Raw genomic sequence first — 23,105 nt, forward strand, 5'->3', positions numbered from 1 at the left:
CTCTTGATAAAAAGATGGCAGAAACTTTAAACTTTTTACACAAACTCCTATTGGTCCAAGGAGGAAGTCTGTTGATTTTGGGATCAAAAGATCATTGGCCAGCTAAGTTGTCAATCAATAAACGTCTTTATTGCAGAGAAACACAAAAGTAGTAAAGGTGAATGTCAAAAACATCCCATGTTAAATCTAATATTATATGTAAAATATAATTTTCACTGACAAATAACACTGCACAGTTATATAGCCCTATACTTTACACAGTGTCAAACTAAAACTAAAGTGTAAATACTGAATCTTAGCAGTGAATTAATGATTTGAAATTAAAGTTTGCAGAAAATTAATAAATAATAATTACAACTCATAATTAAAATAATCACATTGTAATAATAATAGGATACTTTCAACCAAATCTCTCTCACAAAACTAAAACTAGAATATACAAAACAATTATATGTCCAGTGCTTTTGTACGGATCCGAAACGTGGAGGCTAAATAAGAAGGATGAGAAAAAGCTTCTAGTTTTCGGGAATAGAATTTTACGTAAAAATTTATGGGCCACCATATGAACAAGGGGTATGGAGAAGAAAACATAATAGAGAAATCAGGGAGCTCTACAATAGTACGGATGTAATAGGAGAAATAAAGTGCAGAAGACTCCGTTGGGCAGGCCATGTTTTGAGAAGAGAAGAGGAATGCAAACTGAGGAGGGTAATGTACGGTAACCCAGAAGGAAGACGACCCCGTGGGAGACCGAAAGTGAGATGGTGGAAACAGGTGAAGGCTGATATGGAGAAGGTGGGCGCTTCAGAGGAAGATGCAGAGGACCTTTCAAGATGGAGGAGCTTTGTTGGTGCGGCTAAATATCACCTCCGATATAAATGGCCCTGGGAGTAAAGTAAATTAGAGTAATAATAATGTTAAATTTCAACACAATTTAAATCAAATGAGAAAAATATAGAATAGTGACGTTAAAAATAGTAGCATGATAAATTTAACAACTAAAGTGAATAATTAACAATTACAAAACAACAAGTTTTCAACATCAAATTAAGTAGAAAATATATGTCAGCAATAAAAATCTACCTGAAAATTCTCTATTGTGCAAGAACAATTCTTTTTTATATTTGGTATTGATTATTACTTAAATATATATCAATAGACAATTATTAAATATTATATGGTAAAATAAGCTGGTGCTAACTATAAACTTTCAGCTCGAACTATTAAATTTCATAGTAACTGTAGGAGGCTTCAGTTGAAATGCATAGCAACGTGTACCCTATCGGGCGCACAACACACTTTACAAAAGACCAATATGTACCCGATCGGGTACACAATGGCAGTTGTGAAAGATCCCGTGTATCCGACGGGATACACATCGTCATGAATGTATTAATTTTTCCCCATAGTTATAATAAAGTCTTGTAGACTGCTTGAATGCCATTACTAGTCTACTGAATGTTTTAAACATTTATTAAAACGCAGTTGTATGTAGAAGTTGAAGAATCAGCTGAATTTACTCTCTGCTATGTAGTGCTACTGATCTTTTTTTCTCACTTATTTTTACAACAGCAACTAGTTTCACACTTTTCGGTACCAGTTGCATTTTTTATGAGCTTTTAATAATACTATAAATAAAAATAATATATAAACCAGGCTGTACAATAGGCGTGGCATTACTGTTCTGATATTTTAGACCTATTAATGTAAATTGCCAATAAAATAAAAGTACAAGGTTGCAAATTAATTATATTATATATTCAGATTTTACACCAGTGACTGGAATGAATATCTACAATAAATTTGATCACCAATAGGCTACAATAAAAACTTAATTCTAAAAAGTTACCAACTTTACATTCGCTACACATGAAAATTCTGACCCATTGATTTACTTTATACATTTTTTGATCCCTTGGTACATCTTTTATTGGTTTATTTAAAGACAGTCAAGAATACTTTAATGGTAACCAACCAAAGAGAGATAAAATTTCTTTATAATTTGTAAAAACTAACCTCAGGAGTCTTTTCTTTAGCCTTCTCTTTCTTGGGCTTCTCAGCTGGAGGCTGTTTCTCCTTCTTAGTAGTAGCAGCACGTTTAGCTGTCGGGAACTCCGTGCCAGTCACCTTCTTATACTCTTCCTTTAGGGTAAGCAACAGTGCCACCGCTTCGTCTACTGCAGCCTGAAAAATAAATAACAGTTCTAAGAAGAAAACCTAGAATGAAATGTATTCAGTTCCATAATTCTGGATCATAAATCCGCTCGTGATTTAATTATTATTGGTCATTGTTTCTTTTGTTTATTATAAACAGTTCAATACACCTTGTTTACGAGAACTGCCAACAGAAAAATAACATCTACTCCCCCTCATCAACTTATGGATGTGCGTAAACCAATACAAGGAACTAATCTGGTTGAAAATGTAAGTTTTTTAATCATGTTATAACAATTAATTGAACTAAGTCACAACATACCTTTTTAACTATTGTTGAAAAAAACCAGGATTGCTTTACATTAAAATTTTATCTCTAAGTTTATTAAGTAATTATGCTACACATAATGTAGCTATGGTACGGGTATACATTTTGGAAATATTTAGTGGAGGGATTATATAGATATTTTTATTTTTTTAAATAATCGTACCCAACAAAATAGTAACAAATTCAGGTACATCCCACTATTTTGTAAAAATAAAAAATATAGAAGTTAGTTATTAATTTATTTATTGTTTTTGTAGTGCACACAGTTCCCTAAATTTTGGTATATTTTGGAAACACTTAGTGTATGAATTATATTTTTTGTAAATTTTTTATAATATAATTGTACGCATAGTAATAAATTTAGCCTTTCATTTACTATTTATGGTTTTTACAATATATGTAATTTTACTTCAAGATAATCTGGATACCATTATATACATATATTCTGAAATTAGATAAAATGAAGAATAAATTTGCTATCTCAGATTATAATATTTATAATAATATCACACTTTACTAGGGGCAGTCCCACTACTTTAAAAAAAATTAGTGTAGTATTTTTTTTATAGTATATGTGTAATGGTTTTATACCATAAATAACTGCACAGTTTCATGAAAAAATAATGTTACACATATAGGTTTATAGTAAAAACATATTTTTTACAAAATGTTTGAAGTACGGATACAAAACACTCAAAAAGGGCCTGCAACCTGATGAAAAAATGATTCCCAGAAGGGTTATGGATGAAACAGAGAGGATTATTCATTCTTCTACTTCAAAACATTTTTACAAATAAAATTTCACTTTATTAGTAAATAAATGTTCGGAGTCTCTGTGGTTGATGTTTTGTCATAAATACTTCACCTTATCAGCTCCGGAAGACTTGAGTTGTCGCACAACATCTCCCTGCTGATTCACCCGTGCTGTCAGCTGCTGCTGCTCCGCAGTCTGGTCTCCTGCCATTGTGTTCACTTCCACGATATTCTCTTTGGTAGCTGGTTTTTTCTTCTGTGCTTCTGGTGGTAGAGTTTCCTAGTTTAATAGTAAAGTGTGACAAGATTTAATCACAATTATACTTATTTAAAATGAACATTTATATACTGGAAGTAAAATGCTCTATAACGTAATTTACTTCTTTTATAACTAGGTTGGATGTCATATCACACCCTAATTATTTTTTAGTACACTTAACTACGCAGACTAGTGAGTGAATGTCCTGAGGAAGCATTTAGATGCTTGAATCCACAGAGATTGTCATGTTATCACTGTATTTGAACTAATAAATCAATTTTGTTGTAACTAAAAAAAAACATTATTTTACTTTTACTTTGAACACCATCATATAACTTTTTATATACCATGTATAACCATTTTTGTTATTTTATGTTAGGCTATACTATATTGAAATTTTACATTTTGTTTATGGTTTTATTAACGTTTGTATCTATGTGCGTGAATGTAAATAAAAACTTATTATCTTTAGCAATTTTTTATCTCCATATGAAATTTTATATTTAAATGACTGTTGTTTTTATTAAATGTATATAATAAAACATACATCAAATGTAGATTTTTTTAAAGAAATGTAAATTTATAAAAAATAAAAATGTATCCCTTAATCCCGGTTCTGCATGACCTGAAACCATGTAAATTTACATTGTGTCAAGCTAGCTAGTTGGTTCGAATTTCAGTATGAATACTCAAGACAAAAACAAATTACTATTTTTGGTATTTCTTACCTCAATTGTACCGCTCGATTTTGAATTCTTTCCCACGTTGCCTTGTGTTCCTAATACCTTCTGAGCTACTTCAGGACTATAATCTTGTCCAGTTGCCTCCTTAAATTTCTTCTTCAACTCCAACAAAACTTTGACTTCTTTATCAACCGTTGCTTTATCTGCCTTCTTAGATTTCAATGTTCGTACAGCATCACCTTGAGCTGTGATATCAGATACTATTTTTGCTACCAATTCGCCTCCACTATTCTCTGCTGTACTATTTTGCTTACTGGGTGCTGACACCGTTTCCTGAGGTTTCCATTCAGTTCCCGTACTCTTCTTGTATTCCTTCTTCAGCTCTAGAAGTTGTTGGACTTCAGCATTGATCACGTCCTTGGGAGCCTTCTCACTCTTGAGCTGTCTCACTTTATTCCCTTGTGAGACAATACTTTGGTTGAGTGCTTCGACGTCCTTGTTGTCGATTTCTGCTGGTTTCTGCGGTTGCACGCTCCAATCTTGTCCGGTCAACTTCTTGTACTCTGCCTTCAAAGTTAGCAGAGTGTTCACCTCAGACGTGACCACATCCTTGGCAGCTTTTGCGCTCTTCAACTGCCGTACCTTCTCTCCCTGTGCTGCTATTTGCTGGGATAGACTGTTAGCATCACCTCCACCAGGTTTATCTGTAGTCTTCTTTGACTCCAATGACGCCTTAAGTTCCTTCAGAGACAGCAACTTCTTCACCTCAGTGTCGATAACAGCCTGGGGAAAAATTCATAGTATTATGTTGATTGATAAAAATACATTCTTAAAATAAATGTTTTTAATGAGTTTATTCCAACCAAAAAATAGTTTTCTTTAAATTTAATGCACTATTTACTGGCTTACAAAATAGTTGAAACATGGAAATAACACAAAAGTCAAAACCAAAGATGAAGTTACCACAAAAACATACACAAGAGATCCGTCAAGGGGATTGTTCTTAAAACTACAATTGTATCTAATAACAGAGACATGTTCAATTTGTGGTGAACAACAAAATATTTATACTTCGAAAACTCTTCACTTGTAAAAGAAAATTGCAAGTTTTTAATGTGAATAATTAACTGGAAAACGATTTCGATGTAGACAAAATAGGATTGAAAATCAAATGCCCCCACTCAATCAAGGGGACTTTCAATTTAATAAAAATAAGTAGGTGGCAATCATGTGAAGGGATATTTCACTTTTGTGACCCCATCATTAGTAGCAAACGGAATTACCTAACCCAAGCCACCTTAACAGTAGCACCAGTAATGTAGTAGTGTGGGCAAACATACATGTTTGCTATTACAAAATTACTCTGGGAACAATAGAAAATAAAAACATGTAAGAAACTCAATGACACAGCACCAACTTATTTATGTCCCAAGTCAGTAATCTTTATATCATGTTCTAATTTTAAACATCTCTCATGCATACAAAACTGCAAATACAAGGAACACAGCTATACAGACTAGCACGGACTGACCTTTTTTTAGTACAAAATAAAATATATGCGATTAAAATAGAATCTCTTTCTATCCTCCAGAGCAAATAAAAAATGATGAGTTGTTATTGAAAAACACGTTACAAAACAACACAGTAAATCCTAGTGAAATTATAATTTTGTTACAAATTTAAAAACAAATGCTAGATAAAATCAAATAGCAACCTTAGCGGCCTTCTCTGCCTTCAATTTCCGGACCTTGTCCCCTTGAGCTTGTATCTGTTGATCCACAACCACGGGGTCTGTTGGTAGACCAGGGCTGACTTCTTCTGACGGTGACTTCTCCACAGCCTTCCCCTTGGCAGTTGATACTTTCTGCAACAATAGTAACAATACAGACAGTGCATTAGTTGCCAGTCACCCACCACTGAAGGATTGCTACAGAATTATAAGATATCAATAAGCAAAAACTAAAACTAAGAATGATATTGCATGGTCAGTTACAAATTCCAAAGAGATCAAAGATATTGCTAAGAACGAGGGACTCTCCAGAAAGTAATTATCCATAGATTGTAATTTGGTTTTGCAATTCACTGTTTTACACAAGTCTCATCTCCTGTAATGATTCGATCGAGCAGTGAGTCACCATCTTTTTCATAAGTTTCCAAAAAACGTCAATGAAGCAGCCAAATGCTGATTTTTGTGGGATTCTGTTAAGATTTCAGTACCCATCTTGCACAAAATGTATAGAAACTAATTTCTGCATAAAATTTTGTGTAACAAACTCCTTGAATCTTGAGGAAAACTAGGTGAGAGTTCTTTTATTGTGAATCGACGGTCTTCTTTAATCTTCTCATCGACTTTAGAGATAATTTCATCGGTCACAATGCTTGGCCATCCACTTCATTCATCATCATGAACATTAGTTCGGCCATTTTTAAACCTAATACACCATGACGCACTCCACTTTCAGTAATCACATCGTTCCCATAAACTTCACAGATGCAATAAATCACAATTGGTTTATTGTGCTCAGCCAACAACAACCATATTACAGACCGCACTTCACAATTCGTGGGATTTACAATTGTGTCTCACATTTTAAACTGATACTGTAAAACAACAAGAAGTGACAGTAACCTCTCTATAGCATAGCTGGATAGCCACTGAACGAAGAAGTGCTCTGACATCAAAATGGTCACAATAGTCCCGCCCCTAGCGGCTACAGAGTGAAACGTAATCTACTTTCTGGATAGCCCTTGTATTTGATAGCTGCTAAATTTTAAATACACTTTTTTCATTACCAATACTTTAGTGAACATTTTCTAAAAATATAACATAAATAATTTAAACTTTAGCTAACTACTTAAGAGTGTGAAAAAAATTAAAAATTTAAATACGTTCAGATACTTAAATATTTTTGAAATATTAAAAATTTGGTTTTCTGTATTAAGGAGACAGAAATATCTAAGGAAATAAGAAAATCTTGACAAAGAAATAAAAACATTGACTTGGTGACCAAACACCAACAAACTGCTGATCCCTCACCTTATCTCACTGCATGCAATATGTGTTCCTGCCTCTCTTAATTTTTTTCTGAATTTGATTTTGCTGTAGGATTTACCAGTCACAAGGAGTGTTTGGTGTGTTACCACTACTAAACTTAATTCAGGGGACAAACTCTATAATTGGAAGTCCACTATATAAGTGTTTTCGTATTACAATGTATGTATAGAAATATGTACGTTCGTGTAAAACACAACTGAAACTGATTTCTAGTTTTGCGTTTTATTTCTTAGATTATTAGAGTTTGGTGTGTTTTCAATTTTTTAATTTAAAGACAAGGAACTATAAATATATATTAAAAGTCATATAATTTGAAATTAAGATTAAGCATCCATGTATCACAGTTAGTAAATATATACAATTTTGCATGAAGAATGTATGGCAATATTTTCAAACAATTCCATTTTCATTTATTTTATTGAGAACTAGCAGTTACCCACGGCTTCAAACACAATTTTCAAAGTCTAAGTCCTTACAATATTTAGTAAAAGCACCTATAATATAATATGATGGAGTTCTATGAAATTTTTCAAACCTAAGTAGTCATACACTAGGTACATATTATTCAGTGTTAATACTTAAGAGTATCAGAGGTTAACCTGACTCTTATATCATGTTTTGCATGTGTAGGAGCATTTCTGGATTGAATTAATTATATTTCCAACACTAAAACTGAGTCTGCCTTGTTGCCCAATCAAAAATACATATAAATAGGTCTTGGAAACCTACCCATATCAAAAAGCATTTACTTCACTCCTAGTAATGTAATTCCAGTCTAAGATACTTCCAGTGCCATAATAGAGTTTGCCTTGTTGCCCCGATGAAGAAATAATATGTTCAAAACGTCTGGGAAACCTACTTTGGCTACAAGGTGCCTACTTCCTACTGTATAAAATTACTTACGGTGCCACAGTTAAGTTTGCCTTACTGCTCCAATCAAAATACTAAATACATATGTACCTCTCGGAAATCTACTTCGATCAAAAAGCAACTACTTTCAGTTTTGTATGTAATCTACTTCCCATGAAAGGTATTTCCAGTGGCATAGTTGAATTTGTCTAGTTGACCCGAGAGAAAATATACATAGAACATATGTAGAACTGAGAAGCCTACTACGGTCTAGGAGGATCTCCTACCTACTTCTGATATAAAGGAGAAATTCATGCAGCTTTCCAAAATAATCTTTTATAAGATTTTGTGTAATAAAGTTTTGTTGCGTTTCAGACTGCAGTCAGGGAAAGAATATATCGTTGAGGCATGTTGGTTCTGTTTTCCCTTAAGTCACTGTTAAAATGTCAAAGAAGCCCATCAGTTTTGAGTACCATATGTGAAAACATTCACAACTTTTGTTCATTATGGTTGGTTTTATAACAGTCTTCAAATAATATTTATAATGTATTAGATGTTATTAATTCGTCACTGGTGCAATCTGGAGTAAAAGTTGGCTATTAACTTTTTATTTGCAATCTGCATTACACTAGTGACGATTGTACAATTACTTTCTTTTATTTAATGTAAACAGATGTTTTTAACTTTTGTCAAGCTTCAGCTGAAAGTGTCAACAGCTGTTTAGTGTCAGTTAAATTTGGATTGTGATACATAAATATTACCATTTTTTCAGAATTCCAAAATGTTTTAGGTAACTTTTTTAATATTTCTCTTTTTATAAAACTTTCCTCAAGTTTCAACGACTATTTTACAAAAAGAATTAGCTGGATTGGTCCAGCCGTTCTCGAGATAAGCGCTTAGCAATACATTTTGCAATTAATTTTTATTTATAAAAAAGCAAAACAAACAAACAAAAGCACTTTCACATTTATAATATTATTAGGATATAAAATCTATTCATTTCTACTGTATATCTTATTTATTACAAACTGAGGTGATGGCATTGCAACATCACTTTCTAATAAATGAGCTGAAACATTTGGTAGTGTTGTCCTATCAAGGAAGAATTTATTTAGAACACTCTTAGCAAACAGGAGTTTGAATGTGACAGGGAGTCTTCTACATCAATAATTCCTAATGATATATTAATGAAGTAAATTTATATGACTTTTCTGTATACATGAAGAACTATTTTGCATAACTTACTTTCACTAAAATAAAACAATACCAAATAAATTATAAAATTAAAACAAACTGCAATTCTTTATATTTCAATAAATTTGAGATGTGATAACAGACAAAACAAAAATTATTGAGGTAGTGCCATTTTAATTCGAATTACAAAGAGCCAAAAGTTCCAGTGTGATACTAACCTTACTTTGCAAGGGAACTCAATTCTAACACCTGGTATTATTGGAGTAAACATGCATTTTCCCTCTAGCCTTCGGACACGTGTTCATCACGATAAAGTAACAACAACTAGGTCATATCACATATGTTTTGTAACACACCTAAAATAAGTATCATATTTTTAAGAAATTAAAAAAAAATTAAATACTTAAATTTTTTCAAATAAATTTGTTATAAACCTATAATTTTAAGCTAATTACCGAAGGTAGAATTAATTAGGCAAGACACAAGAAAACGGTAAGTTACTCACACTTTCCTATGGCCTCACTACCAGTCGATATTCACAAATCCGGTTAACGATGAACACAATGTTGTAAGGCAAAGCACTTGAATGTAACGAGTGACACTAAAAATTACGATGAGTCAGTTTATCATAGTTGGCGGAACTCGGTATCGTATTGTATCACCACTGCCTGTAACGATAGCGCAGACAAGGAAACGTCTGACGCAAGACTTGTTTCCGTGCAGCGCGAACCGCAAGACTGCGACGTGACGTGTCATTCACACTCACTGCGCGGTGTACGGCTTCACTTCCGGAACCGGTTTCGCTGGACGCTGCGGATTGTACAGTACACAGACGTTTGCACCGTACGCAGTTTACAACTCGTAAACGTTGCAGTAAGCGTATTAGCTCGCTGGAGGACCACACAATAAAACCATTCCACGCCTGAAAACATTAATCTGTCTTATTGCAACTTTTTAGTTACGAGAATGTACATTATTTATTTACTGTAGGTAGCTCCCTTTTGGTGTAGCGAGTGATAAGAGGGAGCGAGGTAGATAAGAGCGAATTCCTAGAACTAGCCATTCCAAAAATAGACTGTAATCTCGTCCGTACGGTGTTCATTTGCCTATATATATAAATTAAGAGTATCATTGCAGTCGTTGTTAAAAGAATAGTTAATCCTGTCCGTTATTTAATCTGTACTCGTAATTTAGATATTTACACAATTTATTGATAAAATATTGCACGTTTAACATTGTATAGTGCCTATTTAAATATATACTTATTATTGAATTAAATGTCCTAATTTATGGTAACAATTTCAAAGCGGCCGATTATTTTGTATTTGTGCTATCAATACCTTTTTTAATGCGTGTAGTTTAAACGTATGAAATAAATTGATAACTACAAAAGTAACAATAGAATTAATAGTGCTAAACAATGTTAAAATCGTATTAAAATAATTGCCAACATTAGAATTACTAACTCGTGGGCTCCATACAGTATTTACACCTAGGGCTATTTAGAAAACATCGATGCTTTAATAAACTGTATTTCAATATCAAATTATATGTGGAAAAGTATTAATTTCAGAGTGTTTATAGAAACAAAGATTTTATTTATACTAGCCTTCTTTTAGATTCAACTTCGAAAAATGTATTTATAAAACATACTTACTGTATGTTACATTTTGATTATTTATTTTTAATTCATCATATACCAAGAAATACCGTGTTAGAGTTTTTGAAGATGAAAAATTAGGTTACTGCAAAAAGTAATTTTAGAAGGTGTTATCAAAGCTTCCGGGGCCGGCGCCCAAAATATATCGATCCCGGATTGGAAAAGTATCGATTCTGAGAAACAATCGCTTCAAGCGAGTGCCGCTACGTGAGTCAGTATCGGACTGGAAGAAGATTCGGTGCAAAGGAACGATTACGTTAAGCCCGTATCTAGCGATTAGTTCTTTTCGGGGACCGGCTCTAGCATACAGTCATTTCTAGACGGTTAGACGACAAATTGAAATAAAAATTTAGGGATCGTTTTAGGTAATCGATGGCTACTTTTTGGAGGATCAAAAAATATTGAAGGCAGTTCTGCTACAATGCATTGTGCGGTATGTAGAAACTAGAAACTATCGCATACAAGCCCATTTATAAGATCGGTACTTGAAGTAACAATTGCCAATGTGTCAACAACACAGAATCTCAGATTGGAAAATGTGTCGGTACTCTAGTAAAAAGGAAATTTTTTTAACTACTCCGAAATAGCATACTAAATCATAAAAACTTATAGTGTTAAAAAATATCCTTTACTTATACTTTTTACGGGAGAAATAATGCATGAAACTTTGCAAACCTAATAGGTTTTTTTTAGACTAAGTAAAATTCAAACAAAATCATCTCAAATCCTATATCTGTTATTTTTAAGCATTTGAGAACTGTACTATAATATAAATGTAACAAGTTCAGAGAAATAGCTACATTTTAAGAACTAAGTCGTATACCCTAACTTTTATTTTAATTTCATAAACTATAATATGGGCTTCCAAAATATATACCTTCAATAAGCAATGTATTAGTTATAAAATGTCTTTTAAACTTGAACTGCTAAAAAATGTTAAATCGCTCATAATTATGATTAAAAGTATTGAAATATAAACATAATACAATTTTACAGAGAAAATATTTATAAATTACAAAAACTGAGAAGTAAACAAAATTAGCGATCGTTTGTTTGCTTCCTCGGCAATTTGCGTACTGTCTATCAGCGGTCGTTCTCGACGATGCGCAGTACACTCGTAGTGATCTTTCAAACAAACTAAAAAGGAGCTTATAAATTACAACAATAAAAAACAAACTAATAAATTTTAGGTGGATATTTTTCTGAAACCTTGCGTTTTACTGAAAAATAATCTCTAGTAATTAACTAATTAAAAAAGTTTTGTTTGTGGTACAATATTAGGTTATTACACATGATTTTGGGGAGTTTAAAAATTATGTGTGTGTGTGTGTGTTATTTTATTATTATCATGAAAGTATTGAAATTTCAAAATAAAATTTTTGTATATTTATTTTACCTGAACTTTTAAAATTTTATTTTTGTTTTGTTTCCGTGGAAATGTTGCTGTTTAAAATGATTTTTTAGTTTTAAAAATGATATAAAAATGTGAATGTTAAATAGTTTCTGATACGTAATTTATTTACCTTTAAAAAGAAGTAAAAAGGAGCTTTTTATGATAAAAAATTAATTTTATGTAAATTTTTTCTAAAGCCTTACATTTTTATCTGAAACCCAGCACTTTTCATATGATCATACAAAAATTACTCGGCACTTTTCAACATGGATTTGATTTTATCTCTGGCACTAAAAGGGTTAAAGAATTCATGACGTACAAGATAAAAATAGATTTAGAAAGGTTTTGTTATTAGATTGTTGCTAAGGTTTTACACTCCTTATAGGCACTTTGCTATCAATAATATTTTAACATTAGATGTTCATGCTACTTTTAATATAGTATACAATTTGAATAATTATTTATTTGAATGGATTGACACTATTCAATGTATCTAACCCTATAATGTCTTATCATATTCTCTCCATCATAATTGTACTAGGTAAGGAAATCAAAGCGTGAATTCACTTTATTTTGTACACACATGTAGTATGGAACACATCTTGTGAAACTAAGGGGTGGGTTAAAATCTCGTGCTGAACACGGGGTTCTCAAAATTTGTTAAAATTCATTCGAAAATACAAATGATTTGTTTCTACTAACCAAGTCACTTTGCTTTTTGTTGTGACCATGCTTTTCTTTCTGCATCACAGCATGGGTTTAGAGGCCAGCACTCAACTACAACTGCTATGCGTCAACTTGTGGCAGAAGTGTTGGAATCTTTTGAAGCAAAGCAGTCAACAGCGCTGATTCTTGCAGATCTCAGCAAGGCCTTTGATTGTGTTTCCCACAGTATACTCTTAGGAAAACTTGAGTTGTACGGAGTTACAGGGCAGCCTCTTCAAATGTTCCATTCTTATCTGGAGGGAAGAGAACAAATATTTTCTGTTAACGGTGCTTCATCCAAACCGCTGCCTGTTATGCACGGTGTGCCTCAGGGCTCGGTTCTCGGACCCTTGCTCTTCTTGGTACTAATTAATGACCTAGAGTTGGTGGGTGATGTACTTCTGTTCGCAGATGATTCTACATTCTTTAAAGCGGGACCCACACCTGAAGATGCAAGAGCTCAAGCGCTCCAAGTCTATGACAGAGCTAAGGAATGGTTTTCAGCCAACAAACTCAGTCTAAACCTTTCCAAAACGCAGGAGTTAACATGCACCTTATCTCTAGCTAACCATAAATGGGGAGTGTTAAACTTTTGGGCTTTACTCTTGATTCCAAACTTACGTGGAACGGGCATGTGGCAGAACTGAGTAAGAAACTGTCTCGAGTGACCTGCTTGTTGCGCAGACTGAAGCCTCTATTGACGGAAAAACATCTTGTCACTATATATCATGGGCTGTTTCATAGCCACATTCTCTACGGTCTGCTGCTCTGGGGTCATTCTACTGGATGTGCCGAAATTTTATTGCTGCAAAAACATGCTGTGCGTATCATCTCATCTGCAGGCTTCTTAGATCACTGCAAGCCCTTGTTCAACCGACTTAAGATCTTAACGGTTTTTAGCCAGTATGTTGTCGCCAGCTTGTTACATGTCAAGGAAAACCTTGCAGCCTTCGGAACTAGGGGTGAAGCTCAGGATGCCTACAGGCTGAGGAACAGCTCACAACTAAATACAGTCTCCTGTAGGCTAGGCAAGACAAGAGATTGTTTCCCCGCAATAGCAGTAAGAATGTACAACTGCCTCCCTCAACATCTTAAAGCTCTTGAGAGCAGGGACTTTGAATGCAGGCTTAGGAAGTGGTCCCTGGCCAACCCTCTCTACTCAATCAGAGATTTTTTCGAGAACGCGAGCAACATAGCCTAGCCTTGCCGCCACTTGCATTTGTAAATAGTAAAATTTAGTTAGTTATATATTTTATTGTGACGCTTTCAATCCAGCAACGCTGGTCAATGAAGAAGACATCAGGTATCAGGACCTTTGTCTGTCCATTCTTCATTGAAATATTTATTTTTTCATCACTGCCTCATTGACTGTACTTTCAGTATACATTTCTGCAATTGATGTTGAGGACTTTTCCTGCCCCAAAAATTTTGACAACACAATGAGTCTCAAAGTCGGCGAGATCATGGAATGTTTAGAACTTTGTAAACAGTTATGATAAACAAAAAACTATCAACCGTAATAGAGTCAGTGGTGAGCATACATAACATTCAGGCATTAACATTGCTACATTACTAACAACAATACTAAGTATATTGACGAACAGTATATTAAATTCATTACTAATCATGTGCAAACAAAAATACTTGCTTTGAGTTTTTCAATCAACGTAATCAGAAAAAGCTAATAGTGCATGTTTAGACTGATTCTTGAAATTACTTTTGTAATAACTAAATAAAGTATCAAATCTATGAAAAACAGAGAAAGCTAGCCATATTAAATAAAAAGAACCACAAAATAATTGATAACTCCTTTACAAAACAGTGCCATACATTTACTTTGCTTTCTTAAACACTGTACTTTGTTCTTTCAAATAATATTTAATTAATATTATACATTACAATAAAATATCAATTGTTTTAATTTTTAATCTTTTAAAAGTGTTATATTTACAAAAATAACGTAATTTTACTTAAAGGAGAGCACTGCAATTTGTATAATTCACAAATAATTTAGTCAAAATAGTGAATTACATTTGTATTATTTACACAATCAACAATTAGATTTTGTACCATGAAGCAGAACAATATTATCATTTTTGGAATTGTTTTAATATTTTGTGACAACTTTGAAAATAAAATTTACATTTAAATTAAAAAAATAACATTTAAATGTTAAGAAAATAAAATAACCATTTAGATTTTACGATAATAAAAACTAACATTAAACATCATGAGTTTTTACTCCCTCTAATTATTTTAGTATTTAAAATTTTAAAACAAAACTTGTCAGACACATTACAGAAATTTTTTATAATTCAGGGATCATTTAGTCTAAACTGTGAATTACATTTGTACTGAAAGGATAACAGGATTTCGGACATTTGCCACCGTTATAGATTATAAAAGATATATATCTTGGTGTTATACCTTTTATAACCTATAACGATGACAAATGTCTGAAATCCTGTTATCCTTTCAAACCTTCCATCGTCAATAACAAACTTCAAACATTTGTATTATTATGCAGTAAAAAATTAGATTTTGTATCATGAAGCAGAATAATATTATCATTTTTGGAATTGTTGTAATATATCTGATATAACTTTAAAAATAAAATTATCATATATTTTATTCCTTCAAATTATTTTAATTTTTAAAAGTTTTAAACGGAAATCTTCTCATACACATAACAGATCTGTTACACAATCGAGTTTTGACTAATGTTTAGTTTATTCAGTGAAATATCTCATATCTGATCTTCTCAAAATCAATATTATCAAAATGATAAAAAACTGCTCCAAACAAAACTCACATCTCTCATCGCTGTAGTGACTGACATCCTCGTTACCCTGACACCTGGCTACACAAAGGAAATGGTACGGGGCTGAACCAACCACACCTTAGTGTTACGCTCGGCTGGCCACCGTGACATGCTAATAACTGACATTGTTATATGCGTACCAAATGTTAAGTGGCCGATTTGGACAAAGGAAGACGCCATGGATGACGTTTCACGGGGCTTACAGTGTACAGAACTTTTGTAACAAAATCTGCGGAGCAAGTTAAAATATTTTTTTTAATTGATTAAACAATATGTGTTAATTAATAATTGTAGTGTTGGTGGGGCACAAAAACAAATAATCTTGTAGGGCAATAGTAGTGGAGCACAAAGAGTTTTCCACCGTAAAACCAAGCTTTAAGGTTGATCAACAATGTGAAGGGTAGAGAATCTTGTAGATAAATTTTTAAAGACTTTCTAATAATGACAGTACAATGTATGTATGTACTATATTATTGTTCAGTAAAAGTTAAAGACAATTTTAATGAGTATGAGATGTGCGTCATATCCATAACTATAACAAAGGGCCACATGTATTAAATCTAATTCCAGTAAAACATTTTTAAAAAGTTGCTACTTTATGCTGGTTCAACTTTTTAATAAGTTACCTGTTAGTGATTTTATATTAAGAATTGGCTTAAGGTAACTCCCTTATACACTGTAAATTAATGTTTAACGTGTGATACAAGTATTTTAACGTTTTAACTGTAAACTTTGTTATTTTTTTTATTACTATATTTGTTTTCATTTAATGTCATTTTTAATTTGTTAATGTTATTCGGGTGATAATTTTATTATGTACATTTTTAGTCTTCGTGTTTAGCAAATTGTTATTTGATAAATTATGTATTTACTTTTTAATTTTAAGACTAGAATAATGTTTATCTTCAGGCCACAATGATAACCACTTAAAGGATAATATTTGAACTATAATGTAGTTTTCATTAGTAGATGTTTACTATGTTTCTGATAATGTCTAATAGTCTTTTGTTTTTTTATGTCAATAAAGCTTCTTTATGCTTGATAAAATTAATTATCAAAATTAATAACATTCATTTGGGAAGTGTTGGAAACCATCTTATTCTTGCCTCACCAATGTCTCAAATTCTGGAGGCAACTTTTAATTTTCTGGAAAAGAGTTTCTTTATACCATTTTTAATACAGAAACGCAATGTTATCTAAATTTATCACTTTTAAAATGATTACTTAGTAAATCATTAATGAAAATAATAAACAAATTAGCAAACAAAACATATCACTGAGGCACACCAGCTTTGACAGCTAGCAATCTATGTGCTTCCTTCAAGACTTAGTAGTTATAGCTCTGTTAATCAAATAATCCTTTCCAATTTTGCTTGTCTTCTCGAGGGTAATTGATGAGGGGCAGAGGTAGTCTCACATAGACAATCTTGGGTCTAATTAACACCACCTGCTTTGGTTTTCTGAACCTTGGTTCCTATCATTAGCAAAGAAGTTATCCTGAATTTTTCCTACGCTTATGTGTACAGTAGACTAAAACAAACAGTAGCATCTGAAAGTCTTCCCCTGAATCCCCAGAGTTTTCTTGTAATACAAAAGAGAATTGTATATATCATATAAAACAGATATTCCAATCTTTTTCAGGCCCTTCTTTAAACAGCCCCATTCTTTTGTCCCTTTGGGGTATTTTACAGCTACGAGGTGTTTAATTTCTTTCTCAGTTATTTCAAGATCACTTACAACAAAGGGAAATATGATTTTTCCTATCCACTTACTGATGAAGATGATCACTATTTCGCTCTATGTTGTACAATGTCTTAGGCTGTGGTTGTACAAGTGCGCGCGCAGGCGCGTATCAATAGCTGCGTATTTGGCTTACTGCTTTCAGAGCAGTCAACTCTGAGATACGCTGCGTAACAGACATGTCTTGTGCAATATCAAAATTAGAATTGGAGGGAAATGTCGCGAAGAAGGCAAAATTCTCAAACAATGACAACGAAGAGTTGATTTAATTGGGGACAAGAATACATAGTTACTAATATTTTGTAATAATTTTGACAGCTTTATTTGGAATTTCACCCATCTTAAAGTAACTGCCAGTTTCATACCAGAAGACATTGAATTGTTCACTCGGTTTGTTAATTCTGTAGAACAGTCGTCCTTTATTAAATTAGCAAGATAGAAAAATTGTTCTTTAGTGAATCTAAACTTCATTTCCTTGTCTATTAAATGTTTAGTCACTAATAAATTGTAAGCACCTTCACTGTCTCTTCTTTTGAACATCTCACTGCACTGTTTACGCTTTTTCGAAGCTTGCAATGCCACAATATCCATGTCATGATCTAAATCACTGTATAGCATTAGTGCAGCCGCTAGCAATTTCTTTTTTATGTGAAGTCATGTTACGCACAACCGTGTGTATTCTACGCTGTCTAGGAAACTGCTGGACGGCGGCTGCGTTTCAGACTGAAGTATAGGCCGCAGCGCATCTAAGCCGCAGCGCATCTAAGCCGCAGCGCATCTAAGCCGCAGCGCATCTAAGCCGCAGCGCATCTAAGCCGCATCGCATCTATTACGCGTCTAGGAAACCACAGCCTTAGGGCTTGAAGATCACCAAGACAAGTACACATTTTCTTCAAAAATACAACACCCTCAAAATAGTTCCACTTAGATATAATTAACTTGTGCCAGCACTTCTTACAATCCTTGAAACACTTTTCAAACTCAATCTTTGTGGTAGCTTTTAGCACATTCAGCGATACACTTAAATGTTGTCTATGCTTGTAAAACGATGCCCCTTTAAGGCTCTTTATTTTTTAAATAAAGAAAAGTTAGTTAGACCCATGTCTGGAGAATATGGAGGCTGTATTATTACAGTACAGTTCAAAAAATTCACAAACAAGCAATGAAGTGTGAGCAAGTGCATTGTCATCGTGAAAAAAACCATGAATTGTTTTACACAAATCTGGATGTTTTTTTTCAAATTAATTCACACAAATGGCATTGAACTCCTTATAGACCATTTGACCTTGTGGCAAGAATTCCTGATGAACTATGCAATTAAAATTAAAGAACACTGTGAGTACAACCTTCATGTTCGACTGCACTTGTCGAGCCTTTTTCGGTCTTGGCAAGCCAGAATACCTCTTCTGGGATGATTGAGCCTTAGTTTTAACGTCATATCCATAAACACATGATTCGTCACCTCTTATAACACGTTTCAGTAATTCTGCATCATCATTGACTTAATTTACCAACCCTTGAGCAAAAAAAGGACCATTCCCGTACCCCTTCCTTTTTATTTCCGCCATCTTGTTTCTTTCTGCCATGACGATTACCATTTGCTATTGGCCTCTGGTCAGTCGCAGGTGGTTGGTAGACAAATGCAGACGTATTGTGACCTGTATTCCGTAGTTCAGTTTTTATGATTAGTATTGTGTATAGTTTTTTATTAAGTGCATGTTTTAGAGTTAGTGAAATTGACACATAACATGGTGGTTGTTATTCCTGACTTAGGCGTGCCGCAACACTTTGGTATTATTTGTTTATTTTAACCTAGTTTGTAATTATGTATTAGGTTAGTTTTTACCTGAAAAAGAGATCAAATTGCAGAATTCAAAACGTAGTGTTACTGATTTTTTGTTTCACTGAATGATGGAAAATGTCTGGAAAAATCCTGTTTCCTTGTCAGTGCTGTAATGAAGATATCAAAGAAAAAGTTACGATAGAACTTTTACTTTAAATTTAAATACAGTCATAAGAACCATCTTAGATGTCTTTTGACAGAAGGGTTTTCAAATCTGTGATCATTTTCTTGATTGTGACAAAAAGGCAAAACTCAACATTGGCGTTGGAAATATAATTCACTCAAACCAGAAGTGCTCATATACGAAATTGCGTGTGATGCCACAGGTAACTGCTAGTTTATTATGTGAGAAAATGGCAATGGTGATGACAGATTGCCACCGTGACGCTATTCACATTAGAAACTGGTAATTATATTATAATTAAACCAATATTGCCCTCAAAAGATTAAATGATGAGCATATGGGCAATTTTCGTAGTGAAGAGAAGATTGCTGACTCACCTCTTTTTCAGAAATTTGCTGTTTCTTGGGCACTCCAGCAGTGGGGTTCTCCTTGGTGTGGCCATCTGGGATTGAGAAGAGAACGATGGGAGATGCCCGCCCGGTGTGCAAACTACAACACAGTTACTAGCTGTGTGATAAACTAATCTTAAATATTTTTATAACTATTATTAGACCTTATCACAACTATTTCAAATAATTTGTTCCAATCCATGTTTGGTAAATAAATTTCAACAAACAACTACAAAATTTGAAATAACTTTTCATTTAATCATGGATATGGCAGTTGATCCTGGATAAGAACAAGAAATTAAGATGCTCCTCCCATATACAAGAGCAGCATGAGTTGGAATCTTTTTGCAATTTGTGTACATATTATATCCACATAAAAAAGCATACTGCTCTGCACAACCATCAGCAGTATAGAGTGTTTCTGGACAATATGGACAAACAATAAAGGACAAACATAGAGTGTTTTTATAGTCACAGGGAGAAGAACATTCCTAGAATTACATGCAATAAGTCTAAAAATAGAATTTGACTTCAAACTACACCTTTTGTAGGTAATTCACTAGACAGTACATGTCACAAAGATGTAGTTTGTTAAAATTAAAACTTTTCTCTCTGAATTTTTCTTACGTTTCAATAACAGAGTAATTTTTATCTGATATCAACCAAAGGCTTCTTACAAAGACCATTAGGATATTTGAAAAATCATTAAATTCACAGTTTTCCATCACTTACATTATTCTCACTAACTGGAATGTTTATTTTTGAAACAAATAAACTCCAAAAAAATAACAAACCAAAATAATAACATCACGTCTAAGCACATGCAAAAATTTTAAGTAGTTGACTATTCTAGTGAAGATCTAGGGGGATGTCAATGTTTTCTAAATTTAAAGTCAAACAAAGAACAACTTGCGTAACCATATTAATATACATGTACTCATAATCTAAGTTTTGTTGGGATCAATTTAATATCGTAAGTGTGATTAAAATTGTATTTGAAATGTCCTTGTATATGGATGTTCATACTTCTTGGCTTCTATGGGCACATCCAGATGTAGAGGTGTAAGTACCTAAAAGGTTTCAAAACAGCAAGGAAAATATGACAGACTAAATTATGCTAACAATGTCCATACGCCTGTAACAGGATAATTTTGTCAAAATCTTTGTTACAGAAAACACAAATATGACTATATGAAACAATAATATGCCCAATTTAGTTTTATTGGTCTGAAACTTGCAAAGTAAACAAGAAAGAGGAACAAAAATTAATAGTTTTTGAGGATAAAATATTGTGGAAAGTCCACCGTTCATGGACCAACATATGAACAGTGAATAAAAAAGAAACCACAACTGAGAGATCGAGATCTTTACCGGTAGTAACATTGTGTGCGACAAAAAGTGAAGAGGCAGCTTAAAAAAAAAACCCTGAAGGAAGGCGAACTAGAGAAAAGCCAAGACAGAGATGGTGAAAGCCACGTATATTCTGATATGAATGTAATTGGAGCTAATGAAGACGGTGCAGAAGATCGGTAAAGATGGAGGAGCCATGTTTGTGTGACTCAATATCAACTCAAACATAGATGGCCTTGGGAGTACACACCCAAAGGGTTCATATTGACAAATACATTTTAGGAATTGAGAATAGATGTGAATTTAGATTTTGATGAAGTCAATTTACATTACTAGGAGCCATTCTTCGTGGAAGAAACCAGCTTAGAACTCCCTATCTAGGAATCATATCTTGTAGGTACAGTTGAATCGCAAGGCTCACAGCCTGAGAAGCTACCTGTATTTTCAATCAATTGCCCAGCAAACCAAAATTACACTATTTAATATACTAATGGAGAAAAATAGATACCTAGGTGGTTGATAAGGGCTGTCACAGATGAAAAAGCCTCGCCTCTGCAGCTGAATTATCTCTGACTTCTTGACATTGACTAGTTCTGGATCTCCAAGCATCACCACTTCAGTCTATGAACAAACACCTCTTGATAAATAACATATTTTATTTAACTGAATCAATTATTTATTTTTATATTAATTATGTAATATTTGAATACAAATAACAGTATGCTATGTGATATAGTGATGGTCAGTATTTCCAGTAATGTGACCAGATTGAAAATAAAAATAACTTTTTAAAACTATTGGAAGAACAAATTTACCAATAAATAAAAACTACTGACATCAACAACACTGTGATATCGGTAACCAAATTTAAATAAAATAATAATAACAAAATAATTGTAACAGTATAAGAAATTATTCTACCAAGCTAAAAGTAAAAACTATTTTATCTAAAAACTACTACATTTTCAAACTCAATAACATAAGAAAACATAAGGAATATGTTTGTTTACAATATTTAATTTCCCACAAAACCTACAAACTATAAAAATTGTAACAGTAATAAATCTTTGTATAGTGAATATCTGAGACAACAAATAAGGAGCTTTGATTTACTATATGACAAATTAAGAACTTTCAATAATGTTCAAGATCTGTGCGAAGAAGTTCCAAAGCTCTATGTAGGTCTAAAATTCACAAGTAAGTTCTGATGTCTGATAAGATGTTATTACCAGGGCAAACTGATCTTCCAATTTGTTATTACATCAACCATGGTTAAAGGGTTAATACAATGTTATTCATAAAAGTTCAAATTAACATGGAACCTTAGTGTTGTGGCCGATATACTGCTTGAAGTCCTCATCTTTAGCCAACACAGGTTTGCTGATGATATGGTCGAAGTAGACGCAGATGCAAGGAATGAAGGGAGCTTGTGCAGTGTCGGCCAGCCACGTCAGCTTCAGTGTCTTCTTGTAGTCCTTGTCTGAGAGGTTCGGTTCTGCTTCTACGCTTGTTACCGAGTCACCGGCCCTGCCACCACAGAAACATGCTTGTAAGATGGTAAACTACATTATTTGTCTATTTTGAAAGACTAACAGGTTGTCAGACATTTACTTTGTTGGAAGTTTATTTTTTAGAATTGGAAGGATTGTGAAAGAAACACGATTTTTCCGGACATTTGCCATCATTCAATGAAACAAAAAATCAGTAACACTACGTTTCGAGATCTGTAATCTGATCTCTTCTTCAAGTAAATAACTAACCTAATACATAATTACAAAAATAAAACAAATAGTTTGTTATGCATA

General features: G+C 33.1%; 1 protein-coding gene across 1 annotated transcript in view; it reads right to left on the reverse strand.

Annotated features, from left to right (window-relative positions):
* The window catches only part of LOC124371551 (bifunctional glutamate/proline--tRNA ligase-like), a gene marked incomplete at its 3' end in the record, with an annotated part of 75,248 nt that overhangs the window by 15,245 nt on the left and 36,898 nt on the right, over window positions 1-23,105 (reverse strand). Inside the window, 7 exon segments of the mRNA XM_046829902.1 lie at window positions 2,017-2,184; window positions 3,348-3,515; window positions 4,223-4,960; window positions 5,892-6,041; window positions 19,939-20,050; window positions 21,809-21,921; window positions 22,623-22,827. Of these exon segments, the coding sequence (XP_046685858.1) occupies window positions 2,017-2,184; window positions 3,348-3,515; window positions 4,223-4,960; window positions 5,892-6,041; window positions 19,939-20,050; window positions 21,809-21,921; window positions 22,623-22,827 (1,654 nt within the window).

This window comes from Homalodisca vitripennis, unplaced genomic scaffold (assembly GCF_021130785.1).
Source record: "Homalodisca vitripennis isolate AUS2020 unplaced genomic scaffold, UT_GWSS_2.1 ScUCBcl_1600;HRSCAF=5435, whole genome shotgun sequence".
Taxonomy (NCBI): domain Eukaryota; kingdom Metazoa; phylum Arthropoda; class Insecta; order Hemiptera; family Cicadellidae; genus Homalodisca; species Homalodisca vitripennis.